General features: G+C 39.0%; 1 protein-coding gene across 13 annotated transcripts in view; it reads left to right on the forward strand.

The window, feature by feature from the left end:
- Positions 1 to 21,826, forward strand: part of ATP8B4 (ATPase phospholipid transporting 8B4 (putative)) — a 305,179-nt gene that overhangs the window by 228,902 nt on the left and 54,451 nt on the right. For all 13 annotated transcript variants that reach the window (XM_032624347.1, XM_032624361.1, XM_032624352.1 and 10 more), the window contains 4 exons: positions 7,822 to 7,937; positions 11,266 to 11,430; positions 12,413 to 12,524; positions 14,268 to 14,373. In XM_032624347.1, coding sequence (XP_032480238.1) covers positions 7,822 to 7,937; positions 11,266 to 11,430; positions 12,413 to 12,524; positions 14,268 to 14,373 — 499 coding nt within the window. The remainder of the gene's footprint in view (positions 1 to 7,821; positions 7,938 to 11,265; positions 11,431 to 12,412; positions 12,525 to 14,267; positions 14,374 to 21,826) is intronic.

Here is a 21,826-nt window from a genome sequence, read left to right on the forward strand (position 1 = left end):
ATCTATCTATCTAACATCTATCTTCTACTATCATCTCTCTATCTTTTTTTTTTTTTTTTTTTTTTTTTTTTTGCGGTACGCAGGCCTCTCACTGCTGTGGCCTCTCCTGTTGTGGAGCACAGGCTCTGGACACGCAGGCTCAGTGGCCATGGCTCATGGGCCCAGCCGCTCCGCAGCGTGTGGGATCTTCCCGGACTGGGGTATGAACCTGTGTCCCCTGCATCGGCAGGCGGACTCTCAACTACTGCGCCACCAGGGAAGCCTTGCGCCACCAGGGAAGCCCTATCTTTTTAAACTTGGTGATATTTGGGACTGTTGACCTACTTCTCTTGACACTCCTCTTTTGGCCTCTGGGAGCTCGCTGGCTCCTGGTTCTCCTCTTCTCCTGTGTTTTTGTTCTCAAGCTCCTTTTCAAGCTGACTATTCTTTGTCCCACTCTTCAGTGTTGGTGTCCTTTTCTCTTCTCACTTCCTGTGCTCTCCTTGGATAATCTTGACCACTCACATGGTGGTAGCTATTGCCTATATTCTGTGTCCTTCCCATATTGTTCTTCAGTTTCAATCTCTCTCTGAGGTCCCCACACACTCTTTCAGCCTTCTCCTGGATTCTGCCACTGGGTTGTACTACAGTTACCTCAAATTTTGTATGTCTAATATAGAACTTTCTTTCTCACAACTATTGCTGTTTATGTAGTTCTTATTAAAATTGTTAACTACCTTTTGCCATATGCCCGTGTGAGTGCACTGAACACTTTACAATGAATTATTTTATTAAATTCTTGCGATAGTGTATTACCCCCAATCGGGAGATGAGGCAATTAAGGCTCAAAGATTTGAAGTATCCTGCCCGAGATTGTCACACAACTTGTTACAAGTCCAGTAAGATGCAGAGGAAATATCTGAACCCAGGTTTTAAATATTTGAACATCTTTCTCCAACATCTAGCCTCTTAATCCCTATTGTAGCTCACTTGCTTTTGATACTTCCTTCTCCGTTGTGCCCCTAGGCTAGTGATTCTGAAACTTCAGCTCCCATCAGAACCACCAGGATGGCTTGTTAAAATGCAAATTGCTGGGCCTAGGCCCTAGAGTTTCTGATTCAGTAGGCCTGGGGTGAGGCCTAAAACTTTGCATGTCTAACAGGCTCCCAGGTATTGCTGATGCAGATGCTGCTGGGCAGAGAACCAGTCTGGGGACCATTGCCCTGGACTAGGAGATCCTCAAATACTACTCATTATTTTCCCCTGAGATACTCTGCTACTCTCTTCCTGCAGGCTTCAGCATCTCTTGCCTTGTCTATAGGATCCTCAGTAGTCATCCTGTTTCTAAGTCTCTCCTCCTCAAGGCAACAGAGTAATCTTTCTAAAAATAGCCTCAAAAACCCGTTTTTATCATAAAAGCCTACTGTCCTTTTCACTTAATTCCCAGTGCCACTGCTTTAGTTAAGCCTCTCATCACTGCTTGCTTACATTATTGCAATATCTTTAAACCTGTTTCCCCTTAAAAGAATCCTCTATGCTGACACCAGGGTATTCTTTTTAAAACATTGGCCTGATTTTGCCATCACCAGCTTAAAAAATTTTGCTGGTTTCCTAGAACTTAAAGGATGTCCTTAGCAGGACATTCAAGATTGTTTGCAATCTGACCTCAAGCTGCTTTTCTTCCACTTCCTGAAACTATGTGCTCCAGCCTCAGTAGACCTCACCATTCCTGGCATGCATTGTGCACTTTCACACCATTTGCGTGTACGCCTAGACCTCTCCTTTTCTCCTCTCCTCTTCTTGGAAAACTCATACTCATGTAACTTATGAATATCCTGATCATCATATTAAATCAATTTTTACTCTGAAAAACATGTGTGTATATGTAATAGCAGGGCTTTTGGTCTCTAACTACTAGAAACTAGCTCTGGGAGATTGCTCTCAGCAGGAACCAAACATCATCTGAGGATGTTTATTTTTATTTTTTTTTGACAACAGGCTGTAGGCAGTCACTATCAGCGTTACTGATGAGCACACATGCTGCTCTGGGTGTTGGCTTAATGTTGTATCAGCAGGAACTATCTTCTATTTACAGCTTCAGGGGAAGTGTTATTGATGTTGGGTTGGCCCAGAACTGGTTTCTCTTTGCTCTGAGGGTGTTGACGAAACCTAAGATTGCTACACAGGGAAACTTTCAGCTTTTCCCCAGTGTTGGTCACCATTACAGGCTATGGGGAAATCACAGCCTAACCACAAATATCGGATGTTTGCCTTAATGGATCCCATATGAAGAAAGGTAATGTTCCACCACATGAATGCATGGAGGCTTCGGGCTTTATTTCATTTCTGTTTGTTTTTTAATCAGGAGGAATTTGAAAGAGAGACTGCACGAGGGTAGACAAGTCTCTGTTTGATAACAAGGTGAAAAACAATGTTAGCCTTATGATCCTCACGGGGCTTGGTTGGGCAACATCCCAGCCTGAAGGCTCAGACATTTGTTGCTGCTGCAGCTCTTTCTCCTCCTCCCCCTCTTAGGTCTTCTCCTCCTTCTTCGAGGTTTCCTTTTTTTGACAGTCATTCATTGAATCATGAATGTGTAGTTTAAGTACCAGTGGTACTTTCATTCTGGGGCAACAACCCTGATTTAATCCAGAGGTATCTAAATAAAAATAGATTTCTATAAAGAATTTTGTCAGAAGGTATAGAATATACTCTATTGATAAGCATGTAAATCTCAGTATGTAGTTTTGGAAGGATTAATACTACTAATTATGTAAATAAAAATACAGAGATAAAATTCAAAGATAGTTATTAATAGGGGCAAGTGGCAGATAATTATTAAAGAATAGATTACAATAGCTCCTTGTAAAGCCCTTACAAGATCTTTAGATAAAGGTTTCTTAACTCTAAACCGTTGAAGGATTATCAAAGTACAAATCACACTGACATGTGACAGGCATTTCTCTATGTGGATGTATGAACAGCCACCCAACTAAGATATAACAGCGTGGAATTATGCATCACCCTTCAGAGTGTTGCTATTATATATACCCTTACAGCATGAACCTGGAACCATTTCTGACTTTTTTCTTTCCTTTGTATCACAAAGGCATATCTGCTGCTTTCAACGAATTTTGCATAATTATAATTCAACTCAATCAAGCAAATATTTATTAAGTACCTACCGTGTTCCAGGAACTTGAAGCTAAAGGAGAATGTGAAATTGAAAAATGTATTTTGTGGTTGCATCCAGGAGAAAATGGTGAAGCAGGATAGGAAATAGGCTAAAAAGGGGCCTGATGATCCCTGTTTATGACATGTTTAAGAGTCCAAACTTGATCTAAGGGCAGAAGAAAGCTATTGCGGGATTCTAAGCAGTAGTGTGAAGATGACTCTGGCTGTATTGCAGAAGAGTTTGGAGGGAACGAGTAAAACCATTTAGGTTAATGTGATAATCTAGGCAAGAGAGAAGGGGTCAGAGAGAAGTTCTTGGCTTCGATTGGATGTATGGGTGGTGAAGGGGGAGGACCTTTGAGTGATGGCCAGATACCTGATTTGGGAGACTAAGTGAATGCTGAAGCTGATTATTATTTTTTTTTAAGACTTCTTTTTTTTAATGTGCACTATTTTTAAAGTCTTTATTGAAATTGTTTCAATGTTACTTCTGTTTTATGTTTTAGTTTTTTTTATGGCCATGAGGCATGTGGGATCTTAGCTCCCTGACCAGGGATCAAACTCGCACCCTCTGTATTGGAAGGTGGAGTCTTAACCACTGGACCACCAGGGAAGTCCTGAAGCTGGTTATTAGGACTGAAGACATAGGAGGAGTAACTAGTCATTGGTGATAGATAATGTGTCCAGTTTGAGTTTGATGTGTTTGGGCACATCTAAGAGGAGATGTCCAGTTGGTAGTTGGATGTACAGGAAGGGAGCACTGGAAATGGATTTAGGCAGGAGATACACATTTGAGAGCAATCATCCGGTCGATGAAAACTGAAGCCATAAAAAGAATGTGACTGCCCAATGAGAGTGTGAAGGATGGGAGGAAAAGTCAGTCCTGGGTAAATCTCTGAAGAACACCAGTATTTAAAAGACAGGCAATGGAAGCAGATTCTATAACTAAAAATGTATGATCTTTGTCCAGGCTCTGCCCACATGTTATCTTGATCATTTAAAACTGCTATGTTATTTTTAATTTATTTTTAAAAGCTAACTTCTGAAATGACTGAGATTTTATTAGCCTAGAGATTTCCTAGCAGAAGTGACTATAAGCCTTGAATGAAAAGGGATATAAAACTTGCTGAGCTGCCAAAGGAAATGTTTAATGAGTAAAATTAAACAGGATTCCATGAAATTGGGTTTACATGAACTCAAAATTTAAAGGGGCTAATGCTGGGTTAAGAGAAGGCAGCAGATATGGAAAATCTTTATTAAATCAGAAAATTGGAGATCTAGAAAGACCTTAGAAGTTAGGTTGTTTAAACATCTCCTTTTCACAAGTAGAAACTGAGACAAAGAGATGGTGAGGGATTTGCACAAATCAAGATTGGTCTGTGATTTCCCTAGACCAGTGGTTCTCAATGAGTGGTCTGCGAACCCTAGGAAAACTTGATAGTTTTTCAGAGGCTGCACAAGGACAAAAATATTTTCATAATAATACTAATATTATTTGTCTTTCAATTTTTTTCCTCATGAATATATTGTGGAGGTTTACAAAAGCCACATGACATGTGATAATACAACAGACTGAATGCAAAAGCAGATATGAGAATCCAACTGTCTTCTATTAAGCCAGACATTAAAGAGATCTGTAAGGGACTTACCTGGTGGTCCAGTGGTTAAGACTCCACACTTCTAAAGCAGGGGGTGTGGGTTCAATCCCTGGTCTGGGAACTAAGATCCCACATGCCATGTGGCATGGCCAAAAAATAAATAAATAAAATAAAGATATCTGTAACCATATGAAACAATGCCCCTCCCCGAACTAAGTGTTGTTGTTTTGGAAAATATAGTTATTTTTCATAGAATTGTTATATATGTAAATATATAATAGGTTTATTGTTACTATAATAATTACTCTTGGTAATATTATAATTAATGTCTTAAGACTATTGATACAATAAAATTTATCAGTTTGAATTTCTAATGAGGTAAATATTGATAGATAGAACCTATATGGAGTCCTCATGAAGTTTTAAGAGTGTAAAGGGGTTCTGAGACTGAAAAGTTTGAGAACCGATATCCTACCTTGGACTATAAGAAATAAACAGTCATAGAGAAGTCATACTGGCAAATGTGGGATATATACACTTTGCCTTTATAGCTCTGGTAATGGGAGGGAGAAAATACGGGGGAATTTATTAAATTGGATTGCTGTATAAGAAAAGAAAGAGACAGACTTTCCTAGGATTAAATGTTCTGGAAATTATAAAAGTTGACCACGGGTCTTAGAAGAGAACACAAGCCCTAGACAAATCCCAATAAAAAACATTTTCCAGGGTGCATTACATCTATTCAAGCTAGGAGGAAATTGGATTAGATTAAGTGTTGACTAAGGGTCATTAAAGATTAGAGGAAGTGAGAAAATCTTAATTCAAAGAGTCATGTACCACAATGTTCACTGTAGCACTATTTACGATAGCCAGGACATGGAAGCAACCTAAGTGTCCATCGACAGATGAATGGATAAAGAAGATGTGGCACATATATACAATGGAATATTACTCAGCCATAAAAAAACCCAAAATTGAGTTATTTGTAGTGAGGTGGATGGACTTAGAGTCTGTTATACAGAGTGAAGTAAGTCAGAAAGAGAAAAACAAATACCATATGCTAACACATATATATATGGAATCTAAAAATGAAAAAATGGTTCTGAAGAACCTAGGGGCAGGACAGGAATAAAGACACAGACGTAGAGAATGAACTATGGACTTGAGGACACTGGGAGTGGGAAGGGTAAGCTGGGAAGAAGTGAGAGAGTGGCATGGACATATATACACTACCAAATGTAAAATAGCTAGTAGGAAGCAGCTGCATAGCACAGGGAGATCAGCTCGGTGCTTTGTGACCACCTAGAGGGGTGGGATAGGGAGCGTGGGAGGGAGACGCGAGAGGGAGGGGATATGGGGATATATGTATATGTATAGCTGATTCACTTTGTTATAAAGCAGAAACTAACACACCATCGTAAAGCAATTATACTCTAGTAAAGATGTTACAAAAAAAAGATTAGAGGAAGCAACCTAAGTGTCCCTCAACAAATGAATGGATAAAGAAGATGTGGTATATATCTTGTGGTATATACAATGGAATACTGCTCAGCCATAAAAAAAGAATTAAATTTTGCCATTTGCAGCCACATGGATGCACTTAGAAGGCATTATGCTAAGTGAAATAAGCCAGACAGAGAAAAACAAATACTATATGATATCACTCATATGTGGAATCTTAAAAATACAACAAACTAGTGAATATAACAAAAAAGAAGCAGACTCACAGATATAGAGAATAAACTAGTGGTTACCAGTGGGGAGAGGAAAGGGGGGAGGGGAAATTTAAGGGTGGGGATTAAGAGGCACAAACTATTATGTATAAAATAAGCTACAAGCATATATTGTACAGCACAGGGAATATAGCCAATATTGTATAATAACTATAAATGGAGTGTATCCTTTAAAAATTGTGAATCACTGTTTTGTACACCTGTAACACATAATGTTGTATGTCAACTATACTTCAATTAAAGAAAAGATTAGAGGGAAAAGTAATTTATTGTACTATGGTATTTATATTCTTTTAAATCAAGCTCTAAACTTTGTATCCTCTTAAACTAATAGTAGTCAATATTTATGTTCATCTGTTTTGAGGCATTCTATTTTTAGAGAAAAGGTATAATTGAGTGGAAAGCATGTAATAATCTTTGACTCAATGAAGCTTGTGAGGGTCAGTGTTCAGACCATGAAGTTGTGACACAGGCAGTTGTCCTAGATTGTATCAGCCCTTCAGAAATAGTAGGGGAGAAATACATTACTATGTCATTCATTCATTCAATAAATAATTAGGTGTCTGGTGTCTGCCAAGCTGTAAAACCAAGCCTGCAAAGGTAGGCTTAAGGAAAGATTAGCTTAAAGAAAGATTCGTCTGACAGCAGTATGTGCAACAGCCAGGGGTGGGCACAAGGATTGGAGATGAGGGATTGGAGCCTAGTCAAGGCTGTCATTCCCAAACCTGGGGGGCAGGTTAAAAACACAGCCCTACTAATACAGACTTCCTGTGGGAAGAAGATAGAAACTTTAATTTTGAAAGCCCTCTGTGAAGTGTGCTTGTAGCCAGGATTGTGACCCAAGAATGAAAGGGCTTTTCCAAGGAGTAAAGGGGGTGAAGAAATATGTCAGCAAGGACTGCGAACTAATGCATAAACCATGGCTTTGAATGTCTAGAGTTCCATATGGAGATCATTTGGCATGACACTGATAGCTGATTCCTACAGTCAGTCTTGAATTTCACATTAGGAGACAGGCAAAAAAAAGCTCTCAGTTCTGCTCAATAAAAAAGGCTTAATTTAAATGTATCAGCCCTTCAGAAATAGTAGTCAAGGAAGATAACAAGGTTGTACACATCAGAATGAAAACACTTTTTCCTGTAGATAGAATATCTCTAAGTTAATAAAACAGGAGTAAAGCCAAGTGACTTGGGTAATGACCTTTTAACCAAAGGCACTGCATACTTTACTAGTGGCTAAAACATGCCCATTTCCAACTTGCCTGGCTAGAGCCCAGGGACAGTCAAGTCTTGATGCATTTCACCGAATATAATCTACTTTCCCAACTTTTCTTTCAGTTCGAAACCCAGAAGGACAGATAAAGCTTTATTCCAAAGGAGCAGACACTATTCTGTTTGAAAGACTTCATCCATCCAACGAAGACCTCCTGACCTTGACGTCAGACCATCTCAGTGTAAGTGCCTCTGTCATAAGGTTAGCACGGTGGCCCTTTGGCTGCTTCCTATGGTTAGGTCTTATTTTTAAAATATCAGTTAAATGATCTGACTTCTGAAATAGAAAGCATGTGAAGAACGGTTCCACAGGAAACTGTGCCAGTGAATGTTTAGAAGCTGGCACGTGGACTTACCCCCTACCCTGCTGAGAGTCTGGTCGGTCTCACCGCAGGTGGATTAAAACACAGCAGCTGAGAAGTAGCCACTGAGTGTGGGCTCCTGAACTCCGGCCAGAAGACTCAAGACCCCAAGGGTAACCTGCTCTAACTTCCCTACAGCTGGGGACTGTTTCACCTGGGTGACTGGACTGGTTTAGGGAAGAGGAACAGGAGGGTTGCTTTCCCTTGGGTTCTGATGCATCTGGTAATAATGGAATCTCTTATGGTTACCTCCAGGGAATAGTTCAGGGTCGTGTTTATATGGTGAGGGGGAAATAATCTCTGTAGCCAACTTTCTCCTCTAAGGGTTCTTTTATTCAGGTCATAAATCATGGTGAGTCACTAGTGTTCCCTAGGTTGAAGTTACCAAACGCATATATCCTAAGACTATGCATAGTTTCTTTCCAAAAGCTTTGTAAAGGGAGCAGGGATGGTCTTTGGCACACCTTTTTTTTTTTTTTTTTTTTTGCAAAAGAGTAAGGGTCTATGAATCAATATGAACATTATCTGATTTAAACCTGAGATTCAAGGCTCTCTCTATCTGTTTGAGGTTCTGTTTAACCCAATATGAAATGTAAGGGCAATTGCTCAAAGCTCTTATTTCCTCCTTGGTTTCTCTCCTTTAAAAAACTATTGAGGAGTGGGATAGGGAGGGTGGGAGGGAGATGCAGAGGGAGGGGATATGGGGATATATGCATACGTATAGCTGATTCACTTTGTTATACAGCAGAAGCTAACACAACTTTGTAAAGCAATTATACTCCAATAAAGATGTTAAAAAAAGATAAAATTTTTTTTAAACTTCCAAAAAAAGAAAGAAAACAACTATTGAGGATTCATTTTCTTTGCCAAGCCGTATATTTAATATAAAACATTCCCTGAACCTTTAAACAAACAAACAAACAAATAAAAAAACTCTGGCTGACTTTAAAGAATGATGGTTTGGTAATATTGGTTACAAACATAGCTATTGTTTTTGTCTTTCCAATAGAGCTTTCTTGATTTTCTTTTAATCTTTTCCAGAAGGCTAGCATGGTCTTTTTAAATTTTTTTTTTTTTTTATGGAAACAACATTGGTATCATAAGTATTTGATTTTGCCATTGCTCAAACACCAAGGCCCTGGATTTTCATGCTAAAGTATGGGAAGCCAAATTTGATCTTTTTATATTTCTAGGCAAAAGATTTATTTTCCAGGTAGTATCAATTTGACTTGCTTTCACTTCATTCACTTTATTCATTTTGACTTCTAAATTCTGCAGTTTTAAATTTATATTTAATTATTGATTTTTGAATTGTTTAATGATAGGAAACGACCTTGTTCAAATGTTCATTTAGAATTCAACTTGTGTTTCATGCACTAATTAAATAACTTAAATCATCTGTCCCCTTTTGTAGTGTCATGTTAGAGTTGATTCACTGCTGTGCAGAACAAAGAGAAAGGCACTGTAATGCCCAGTGGGGTTGCAAGGGAGACACAAGAGGGAGGAGATATGGGGATATATGTATACATATAGCTGATTCACTTTGTTATACAGCAGAAACTAACACACCATTGTAAAGCAATTATACTCCAATAAAGATGTTAAAAAAAAGTTAGAGTCAAAGAAGTGTTTGTGCAAATTAAAAGGACAAAAGATCCTTATAAAAGGCAGTAACTAGATTTTCAGATCAGTAGGGGACCCAGTGGTGGTCTTGGAGGAGGGCTTGTACAATGTGATTGTAATATCCAAAGTGCTACCAACTGCCTACGAGATAAATTTGGATAATTTTTCTCATGGTCTCTCTGGGCTAAACCACATCACTGCAGTATGCACTGACTTTTCTTTCCATTTACCTAATTAGGGTGTGTCATGGTTTAATATATGCTTGATTGCAAACCTGTGTCTGTCTCATAAGCCACAACACAACAGAGAAGACATGCTCTGTGGCAATGCCCAAAGGAGCAGAAATGGTTATGAAAACGCTTACAGTGTGGAAGCCCATAAAATGACCACCGGAGGCCTAGGCAAAGTGGGAGGTTTTTAGCATTTCCCCAAGCATTCAACATATGTTTCTAGCTATTGCAGCTGTGTGAAACACTTAGCAACTACCAGCCTCCTATTTTTATTTATTTATTTTCATGTTAGAAGCATAAAGCACTAGAGGTATAATTTAAGATTGTTGGCTTCCTGAGACACCAAATGAAGAGTATGATCCTCTGATAAATTTGACCTATTATTAAGTACTAACTCCACAGAAAATAGTTTCTAGAAAAATAATGATTTTTTTAAAAACTAACTGGACTTGACTGTCTCTTTAAAGTTTCAAACAGTTTTATTATAAAAGTATGCTTTAGTATAGCAAAAAAAGATTTACAGAAGTTCTAGGATGAAAAGTAAAAGTCAGCCTCCATTTCTAGTACTACTTCCCAGAAGCGAACATTTATATTAAACTTTTCTGCCTTTCTCTCTCACTTTTCCCCTAGAGTTATTATTATAACTTTAATTTATATCCTTAAATTTCTATCACCTGACATCTATTCATCTATTATTGAATAAATGTATTTTATTATGGAAAATTTCAAACATAAACACAAGTAGGACAGAGTTAATTTTAGATGTGGCTGTATTATTAGGAGGAAGGTGAGAAGATTTTGGTGAGATGTCATGCTGCAGCCCCTTGAGAGAGCCTCCTACCTTTGATTTGAGAGCTATAGCTCCTCTGAGGGTCCTTTGTTCTCCCCTAAAAGCTGAGGGCCATAGGCCTTGAAACAGGCTGGGTCCCTCACATTGCCAGTAGTGCTTCCTTCAGGCAGGGGATAGGTTAAAAACGAATATGTTGCTTCAAATGCTTATCTCAAGTCATGGGCACCATTGATCACCTCTCAACTAGGACCCTTCAGAGGGCATTTCAGCAGTCTTAAGGGGGAATGCTAGGTCCCTTGAATGTTTCAACCCAAAAAAACACAAAATAAAAATATCAACTCCCCTTTCCAAGGGGATTAGAAAGTTGGAGGTCAGGATGACTAAGTAGTGCTCTTGAGATAAAATGAATTTGAGTGCAAAACTTCTTACCTATTATTGTCGTTGCTGTTTTATTGCTGTGATTATTGTTTTGGGATGGTTCGTAAGTCTCCGTCTGCTCTGGCAGGAATTTGCAGGAGAAGGCCTTCGAACCTTGGCCATCGCATACAGAGATCTGGATGACAAGTACTTCAAAGAGTGGCACAAGATGCTTGAAGATGCAAACGCTGCCGTAGATGAGAGGGATGAACGGATAGCAGGGCTGTATGAAGAAATCGAAAGGGATTTGATGGTATGAGTTTAGAAGCGTGATGGTTTGTGTTTACAGAAAGGATAATATGTGTTTAGAGATCTAGCATGGGAATAATCCATTGGCTAAATCATCTTGCACACAGCAGATGTTACTCTTTCAAACAATGAATCATGCTTTATATGTTGACTTTGAGCTTGCCATATGTGGCCAGAGGATTATTTCTATTAACAGTAGCTTATGCAATTGGAAGTCCCCCAAGAGTAGAAGGTAGTAGACTCCCTATTCTTTGTCAGCCTCTGGTGTGTCATGTTTTGTTTGATGTTATGTGTGTTGTTTTTTTTTTTCCTCCATGCTTTATAACCCACCTTTTTAGAGCAGGGAAACTTGCCATGAAGCGTGGGGCTGTAGCTGTAAACCATCCTAGACCCATGAGATTCTGATGATATCTGTACTGTCCAGAGTGTGATATATTCTAGAAACCACTCTTCCCTGAGGCCCTAGTGGCCAGGATGCTTAGCTATTGTGAGGCATTAGGGAGCACACCTTGCTCATCTTTGGATGACATGTTGCACAAGAACCTTCACTTTTTAGTTTATGGCATCTGATGGTTTGTTAATTGAAGAGAATGGCTCTAGGTTTTTTGTGATCCTGACTCTGAGATGAGGGCTCTCCTTTATACCCTTCCATGTCAATATAACTGGGGGATACTTAAGTCCTTAGAAGTCCATATTATCATATTATCCTAATATGTTATCTGAGCATATCGGATCCCTCATGTAAATTCTAACTCCCGGGATCTCTGCACTAATTGGAATGCCCATCAGTTGCCTTGATTAGGGAACCTCCTTCTAGGGTCCTTCCCAGCCCACCTCTGTACATAATAGGATGCTTGTTGTATCAGTGCATCATATGCTCCATCTTCAATTCTTGTCCCCTTACCTCTAAACTCTGTGATTGAAAGCTGTGGATGTTATGGGTATTTTTTGCATGCATTAACGTGAGGTATTCTTTTTTAATGAAGCTACTAGGTGCAACTGCTGTAGAAGATAAGTTACAAGAGGGTGTTATTGAAACGGTTACAAGCTTATCACTAGCCAATATTAAGATCTGGGTCCTAACAGGAGACAAACAAGGTAATTTGAAAATAGATGATGATGTTTTGACAAGGGGGCAATAATTTCTGTGGTAAAATTTTAATTAACCAGAAAGCTTAATTAAGGAGACATTTGCCCGGTCCTCCGCAGAGGAAAGAGTTGAAATACAAAAAGGAAAACTCATATATTGCTAGAATTTACTATCAAACTAACAAAATATCTTCTATAGTATACCCTGCGGCCAGTTGAGTTTCAGCTCAATTGCCTCTTAAAAATAATAGTTATACCCGTAGGCAACAATGGTATTAAAAATGTTGAACTATTGGTTTGTATGTGCACTGCTCCTGGTTAGGAGAGGGAGTGGCACAGCTCTGAAGCAGGACATTGGAGACCTCAGCATTACTTCTTTAGTTTCTTCATGGTAGGAAGGTTTGGGAATCTTAGAGGAGGGGTAGGCTTTGGAGAGGCTCAAGGAAGCAGCTGTTTATCAGCTGGTATGGAAATATTTTGGTATTTTAACAACTACCACAGCTGTACCAGTGCAACCTGGCTGAATTCCAGGACTGCCCATGCAGTTGTACAAGGAGAGCTGACCCACTTTCAGGCATGACAATATGCCAAGTCATCAGAGAAAGAGTCATTATGTTCAGAATACTGTGTTTCCTAAGAAAGAAAAGGGGATCAATACATTTTGGATCTATTGCTAGCAGTGGTTAAAACAAAAATGATTTTCTGCTGGGCCATCAGTGGACCAGATATATTCAGTTAAGTGGCACACACATTTTTAAGATTCTATCTAACTTTTTTAGAACATTGGAGTATTTGCAGATATGATAAATCAGTTCTCTATATGTTTACTCAAATCACTGATTACAAAAAATAAACCATAGAGAGTCGAGCTCTGTGTTGTGTTATTAGACTTCCTAGAGTTTGATGTTGATCAGTGGGTACAGCTGTTCAACTAGTTATGAATATCCACAAGTTTACTGTTTAGCTTTCATTTCTGTGGTTTCTACAAAGGACATTGTGAGGTTTTATCAATTGTCTTCCTTGACTTAGGACAAACCTAATGATTCTATAGAATTCGCTGAAGTCTAACGACTCAGTAAAATTAGAATCAGATGATTATATTGCAGATGAAAGGGGGTACTTAACTATCCTAGGCTCCATTTCTACAGAATTAGAGGAAGGTCTAGTCAATATCATGTAATACTCTAGTTATCTAGTAGCAGCAGTCCTGGTTTTTTTTTGAGGTGATAGCCAAATTCCAAATTTCTATTCACTTAATGGAAACATGGCAATGTTGCATGTGGAAGAACTAAAAAATTTTGTAAGATCATTTTTGCTGTTCAACTGAACATTTTGTGAGATTTTTTTTTCAATTTGTCTATTATATCAGATTGAATAATAGCTAAGTTTAGTATTTCAGCTCTCTAAAGGCAGTATTTGAGACTTCTGGTAAAATTTTTTAAATGTATACATTTTACTAATCACAAGATCTTGGGATATTTTCATGAGTACTCATTTTGGGAATCAAAAAGTTTTTTAAAAAACTAGATGAGAATGCTGAGGATTCACAGATGTTGCTATTTCTCCAAGGATTTAACAAATCTTTGAATTTCTCCCTGGGCTTCTTGTATTTCGTCACCGATCATGCTCTCTTTGAAGTTAAGGAGGCCTGTAGGCTATAAGGAAATAGAGCAAGGGCCTCAAAACTTTTATGAAGAGGTACTTATGTTATCAAGTAATGTTCTAACTGAAGTCGGCTTTATTATGTATCAGAAACTGCCATCAATATTGGCTATGCCTGCAACATGCTGACTGATGACATGAATGATGTGTTCATCATAGCAGGGAACACAGCTGTGGAGGTCAGAGAAGAACTCAGGTAAGTGCTAGAGGAAGGAGGAAAGGACCAGAGGGAGGGGGAGGGGAAAGGAAAATCTGATAGTTGAGAAAGAGGAAAATCCCCTTTGAAGAAGAACATTTTAAAAGTCTGCCTAATTATTTCCCCAGAACTTCAAAAAGTGCTGTCTTATAACAATTTTTGCTTGCTGGCGCTGGTAGGAGCTTCTCTAAACTCAGCCCACTCTGGGTCTGGCCAAATGGCTTAGAGGCCAACTGCTTTGCCGCTTTTGCTACAGTCTCGAGAGGCTAACACAGCCATCTCAGCACAGCAGTGGGGCATGATGGGCTTCCTTCACGTGCCTCCATCGTTTAATTTTTGTTCCTGAACTTTGAAAAGAAAGGAAGCCTTGACTGTCAGCACCCCACTTGATAACTTGATACAGATGAAATCTCCCAACTGTTTTACATTGCCTTACTCACTATAGAAAATGGCTATATCATGCTGGTTAGAAGCTATGACTTGAGACTGCATGTGAGTTGGGAAATCTCATGATTACTGACATAATTTTATTACTATTATTTCTATAAGTTTAACAAGAGAGTCCATAGAGTCTAGTGGGAAAATATTAACAATTTATTTAATAATTAATAGTAATTAAAATTTTTACCTCAAGAAAATCTTTTTCTTTAAATGACTTTTTGTTTTGGGGGGAATTTAACTCTTGCTGAAGGAGGATAGATGTAAACAGATCAAGATTCTAACGAGCCTATTGCTAAATGCTTTGAGATAGTGCCTGGGACCCTATGTAAGCAGTAGGCATGTATTCTCTTGTTTCATTCTCAAAGCAACCCAGTGGAAGGTGTTATCATTATCCTTGTTTTACAGATTAGGAAGTTGAGACACACATAGGGTAAGTAATGTGCCCAAAGTTTCACAGCCAGTCAGTGGTTCAGCTGGGGTTGAATCTAGGCAGCGTGGCCCCAGAGCCTGTGCACCCACTCACTTGTCACGTGTCTCTCTAAACACACCTTAGGTGTATTCTTACTCTCTTTAAATAGCTAATATAAAAAGTGCAGTCGTTGAGGCACATGGCTGCTTCACTTGAGGTCAGACACCAGGTTAGCAACTAGAGCAGAATGGATTTCAGGGAGAGAGAGCAGGTGTAAGAGGAAGAGTACAGGCTCTGTGTTAACTGGAGCCAAGTTGGAATCTTGTCTTCGTGCTCCTGGCTGGCTAAGTGACTTTTGAGATGCTATTCAGCCACTCTTTGTTTGGTTTCCTCATTTGTAAAATGGGAAAACATACAAATACCTACCTTATAAATTATTTTATTTGGGGGATTAATGTAAGAACATAAAGCTTTATGGCCATTCAATGAGCATCCTTCTTGCCTTCCCTCCTCTCTCTCCACTCCCTCCCTTCCTCTCGCCCTCTTTCTTCAGCCATTGTTCTCAATCTTTCCACCAAAAAGGACTAATTTTTAAAAATATTTCCCCAATAGACCCTATGGAGTCTATTATTAAAATTATATAAATAATATAAAATTATATCAGTCACAGTTAATTAGATTTCCTAATTTTTATTTGGCAAAGACACACATACTCTTCAGTCACAGCTTCTAACCAGTGTGATATAGCGGTTTTTTATACCAGGTTGATGTAAGGTAGCTGAAAGGAAAATAAAACTTTAAAAACTTAGGGAGTCTCTACGTTCTTATCATAGAAAATTCTACACTTTTCATTAACCTTCTTAAGATACTGAAAACAACATGCTGACTCCCATTGCAAATTTTATGGATCCTCTTCCTCTGTTGATTACACTGAATAACAATATTGCAGGTTGATGGAACAGCACACACAAAGGCATACAGACGTGAAAGATATGTTATATTCCAGGAGCAACCTGTCAAGTTGTAGCTGGAGTGTCCTACAGAGTTATGGGCGGGGATAATTTTTCAGAGATGAAGTGGTGATAGATTGAGTGATAAGCCAAAGTGAATATACTTTATCCTGAAGGTACTGGATGGATGGAGAGGACTTCTAGGCAGAAAAGAGACAAATCCAATTTTGCACTTTAGAAATAACACTGTAGTGGCAGGATAGATGGAGTATGTTTGACAGAAAATGAATGGGATGGGGAGATGGATGAGGAAGCTGTTGGAATACAATACTCAAGTTTAGGGATGGTGAGGGTTGAACTAAGGCAGCGAGGTGGTAAGAACGGGCAAGGAAAAAGTGGAATGAAATTGATAGCTGTTTCGGAGGTAGAATGGATAGGACTTGGAATTCGACTTGATGTGAAGAGATGTAGAAGGAGGCTCTGTCATTTCTGGCTTGTCTGACTTCACAGCCTGGAATACACTGAGCTGTGCAAGAAGAGAAACTCATTAAATTTTCTAAAACTGAACTTGAACCCCTTTTCTGCCTGGTGACAGAACAGTTAAGTTAGGCACTTTGGGTAAATTTAGTTCACGTCTAGGATGTGCAATTGCCTTACCTGTCACTGATCCTCAGCGTCTATCCTGTGGCCTCTGGCACTTCCCATTTCTGTGTCCCTGTCTGGTCTCTGGTCTCTGGGTTGCTGACTGTCCCTGTTGGCTGACTTCCGCATCCTCCTGAGGAAACATGGAAGTTTAGGGGCTCTTCCTTACCTCTCTGTGTCTGAGACGTGCTCTCACATGGTTACCTCTCTTCCTGAAATCCCTTTCTTCTACGACCCTCCACGTCACCATGCTTCAGTGGCAACGCGTCCATACTCAGATTCCCGAAAACTTATCTGAGAATTCCATTATCCACTCCCAGTCCAGGGTGTGGATCAGCACCCAGGCTTCTTTTAGTGATTCACGAGCATCTAACCTCCTCTTCAAAGTCCCTCTCCTCTAGGCTGGATGGGAAATGGAGAAAAGGAGTCATTTTTTTCTAGTCTGTTGCTTAGGGCAACAGTTTATGCCCTGATTCCTTTAAGGATTAGTTTTTCGACACTTGAAGAAACTTTTCTCTTCCCTCTCAAAAAGCCCAATTAGTGGAATTCCAGATTGCTGGAATTCAGGATGACAATGCTGCTATGAGTTTCAGGAGTCCATTTCGGTACTCAGAAAACAAAATCTTGACTCTTTTGTTTTCTCTGTATTTGGCCCTGTCAGATCCCCCGAGGCAAGGTGTGTTTCTGAGTAAACAGAGAGGGTCACCTGTGGTGGCCCTGGTAATTGCAAGGGGTGGGGAACCGAAGTTAATTTCTCAAGATTTTATCCAGCCACATATGGTTGACTAAGTAGGTGACATAACTTTCATTACATGGAAGGAATGTGGAGAAATATGAATTCCTGTATACTGTTGTTGGGAGTGTAAGTTGGTAGAAACTTTCTAGACGGTGAACTAGCAATATATTTCAAAATTATATATGTGCTCAGTTTTGACCCAAAGATTCTTACTTCTAGGAATTGTCCTTAAGAAAAATAAATGGACAAATGTATGTGTGTGTGTACGTGTGTGTGTTTGTATACATACATACATATTGTGGCATCAATTATGATAATAGAAAATTAGAAATTGCTCAAATACCCAGCCACAGGGATTTTGTTAAGTACTATGATATATAGATGGAGTGAGAAACTATCCAGTCTTAAAAGTGATTATGTGTTTTTTGACATTGGAAGATGTCCACGATGTATTTAAGTGAAAAATGAGTTTATGAAATTTCATGCATAACATGATCCATTTTTTCAAAAAAGTATATATGTATGTATGTATGTATACGTATAAAACACTATACATCTATATCCATATCTATCTACCTACCTCCACATTAAGTTCTCGAGAACATACACATACAGTTGTTCTCTCTTGGTGATACAATTATGGATCATGTTTGCTTTCTTCTTTATGGCTCTTTGTGTTATCTGAAGTTGTAATAGTGTCCATATAATACTTTTACAATTAGGAAAAAAGCCAAAAGATTATCTCCATTTTTTTTAGTGAGGAGGGAAAAAAGTAAAGATTTTCCATCTAGACTAATTATTTCAGGACTCTTGAGGCCACCTTGTTTAACTTGCTGGCAAATAATGTTTATTTCAATTCAGATTTGGAGATTACCCCATTCTGAGACTCTACAACAGGGAGGCAATGAATGATAGAAAATTCTGTATGAGAAGAATCAATACATTTATAGTATACAGTTGCTTTATGTTATGGGGAAAAAAGAGCATCCAAGAAAAGTTATTACTGGAGGTGCTGCTCTCTATAATCCTAATCCTGGCTACTTATATCTAAACCCATGGTTTTGGGGAATGAAATATTGAAATCATAAATTTACACCATTCAATTTTCTTGTGTTACACCTTTGAGTTCAGTGGGTTTGAGTTTTGCTTTTTCATGCAAAAACATTAAAAAGAAGTATCAGAAGAAGAGGATCTAAGTGATAGTAACTATTGGGAGGAAATGAGCTAAATGCTCATATTTAAACCTGTCAAATATGTCTCAATTATTTCATAAACATTGATATGTAATTTTCATGCATATCATGCATGCATACAGCTTGTTTCAAATTTAATGTCATGAAAATGTTTTAGACACATTGAGTCCTAGGTTAACTTTGCTGCCATAGCTGCCTTAGTATTCAGGGCATGCCCAGAAATCTACAATTAAACCCTGTTATGCTTTCTCGAAAGATTACTGCATTGATTACATTTCTTCAATACATATGTCTTCTGCCCAAATAAAAGCAGACTGAGGATGTAATTTTGCTTGGGCTGACAAGCAAACACATTACATGTTTCATTTTTGTTGCATTGAGCACATGTTTTATTGTTAGGAAAATTAATTAAACCATGAAGTGGCTCTACTGCTTCTGAGTAGTATCCTAGTGATATACCTAGGAACTGACATTTCCTCTCTAATCAACAAAATACATATTGCATTTTTTGCACACCTACTTGATGGAAAGTTATTGTTTGAATGAGCAGGGTTCATAAATGCAAATGGCTCCAGGGCCAGGCAGGAAATATTAGTTGTGTGACCTGGGCTGTACAAGGCATTATGGAATGTTTGGGGCTTTGGTGAAGGCGAACAACACATTGTCCATAAATTCATACGGATTCTTTTTAGACGTTATGCAGGCCAAACAAAATGCACCTTGTTCCTAATTCTCAATTTCTAGTCACCCCGGCAAAATGTTTTAGTAAGTTTAGTTTCTATCATAAATTGTAAAATTTTAGAGTACTCAGTAATATTGGAGACCTTCCAGTACAGCCTGGTACAGCTGCCTGAGTTTTCATAATGGTATCAACCAGTGTGATTCACTGGTATCATTCCCCTAGATTCTAATAAAGATACCGCTTCAGGGGTTGAGTATCTTATAGGTCACACAGTTAATAAGGGATGAAACTTGGGCTTGACATCAAAATTTCATGTACTTTCTCCCTTTCTCTACTGTTGGCAGGGTACTCTTTTACCCTAACTGGTGCTCTAGTGCTATGCCTTTTTCCCAACCTAGAGGCAGCCTGTGGCTAACTATGTGTAAACCTTTTGGTGCAGTAGACAGAGCACTAGGAATTTGAAGACCTGGGTTCTCGCCTGGGTCTGTAACTGACTAATCAAGTGGCTAGAGGTCAGATAGCTCAACTGTGGGCATATGAGATATCAGAGGCAGACCTTGGGCCTGAAGCCAGATCTCCAGGTTTCAAGCCCAATGCTCATATCAAAGTCAAAATTGTATTTGTCTAAACATGACGTCATGGTTTCAATCTATTTTCTAACAGGTCGTTTTAAGGTTTGAATATAGAGCGCCTTAAGACTGACAAAATGACTCTTTCTCCTACCATCTCTTTTCTTTATAGATTGCATGTAAGCTAACGTGGGCCTAACTGTGCTTTGCTGTGTTTGTGGTGGCATGGGGCTGTGAATGCCAAAGTCGCCTCAACCGATAATACCTTTCTGCATGCCAACATTGTCACAGACTGCCCCTCATTACAGAGCTTGGAAAAATCAGGCACTCTTCTGTTTTAGCATTTGTTACTTGTATTCTGTAGTAAAGCGTTGTGTATCATGCCTGCAAAAATGTATAATTCATATTCCACGAAGGGAGTTATGTGTCGCTTTTTCCCTCCTAATAAATTGTTTGGCGAGGACCAGCTGGTATTTGAAGAGCTAAGTTCCAGGAAGAAAAAGAAATGACAGCTATAGAGCATGGGCAAAGGGCTGGCCTGTTTGGAGGGAGTGCGGTGGGGATTTAAGCAGAGCCCGAAACACTGTCCCTTTTCTGCCCGGAAAAGGGTTCATGTGAGATGTTAGGAAGACAGTTTAGGGGAAAAAAATCCTAAGTAAATAGAATTTCAGCCAATACTTTCATGAACTTCACCCTTCTTTGGAATGCTTTCATTCTCTGGGGGAAAACAGAGTTTGAGTCATTTATACAGCAAGTGAGAACTTTACTGAAAAGGAAACTTCAGGAGATGTTTGCCCTTTGGTGCTTTCTGAGGACCTAATTTATGAGCTCTGCAACACTGTCAGAGAAATGTTCATTTTGGAGGAACTTGTCTCTCTTGCTTTCTTCATTATATGGACTGTAAATTTTCATGAGTGTGAGGAGGATTCCCTGACATGATTATCTGATGCAAAAGCCCTGTATCTCCCACTTAAAACAATGATTTTTCATGTCTGTTCTCCCTCTCACCCCCTTCCTTAACTCCCTAAACTTCACACATAGCACTCTGACTTTATAAATCTTTTTATTTGATTCTGCAAACTGATTGCTAAAACGTATAATATCATCCCTGGCGCCAAGGGCATGTAACCTTTGGGTTCTCTGGGTTCCTTAAATGCAGGATGTGGTTTTGGTCCTGGACAGCAGAAGGAGATGTTGAGCCAGAAGATGTTTTTTTTTAAAAAAAACTTGTAAACAAATTAGTGTTACAATTTCAAATAATTAGGAAGCTGAGGGCTAAAATGACTGTTTTTGTCATGTGCACCTTCTCTTCTTTCAGAGGAGCCACAGCAAAAAACCATTTAAATAAATGCTTTCTACATAAGATGAGTCTTTGGGGAACCATTTCATTTTGCTTTTAAGACAAAACATCCATTTTCTGGCCTGTCTCTCACTCCGAATTCTCTCCTGGGCACTTGTTTCGTATATGCTAGTTGTGGCCTAAAGTGTTGGTGGCTGGCTTTGGCACTCAACTTCCGGAGCGCCGACTGTGTAGTTCCCTGGTTGTGATCGAAAGTTCTAGCAGTCATGTCAGCTTGCCCTATGTTACTTCAGAGCCTGTCATCCAAGGGGTTCGGAGAGGAAATTTTCCTTCCTTTAAAGGCATTGTCTTTCCATTTGGAAGAGAAGAATAAAATGCCACTTCTAACGGTGTTAAGTCACAGTACAGTCTTCCTCTTAAGCAGCAGAGATGGTTGAGTTGTGGGCAGGGTTATTCTAGTGCTGATTAGATCTAGGACACTGGAGGGAGTTTCCATTTGGAACTACCCTCTACACTTCGGTGTCTGTAGTG

This window comes from Phocoena sinus, chromosome 2, assembly GCF_008692025.1.
Source record: "Phocoena sinus isolate mPhoSin1 chromosome 2, mPhoSin1.pri, whole genome shotgun sequence".
Lineage (NCBI taxonomy): Eukaryota > Metazoa > Chordata > Mammalia > Artiodactyla > Phocoenidae > Phocoena > Phocoena sinus.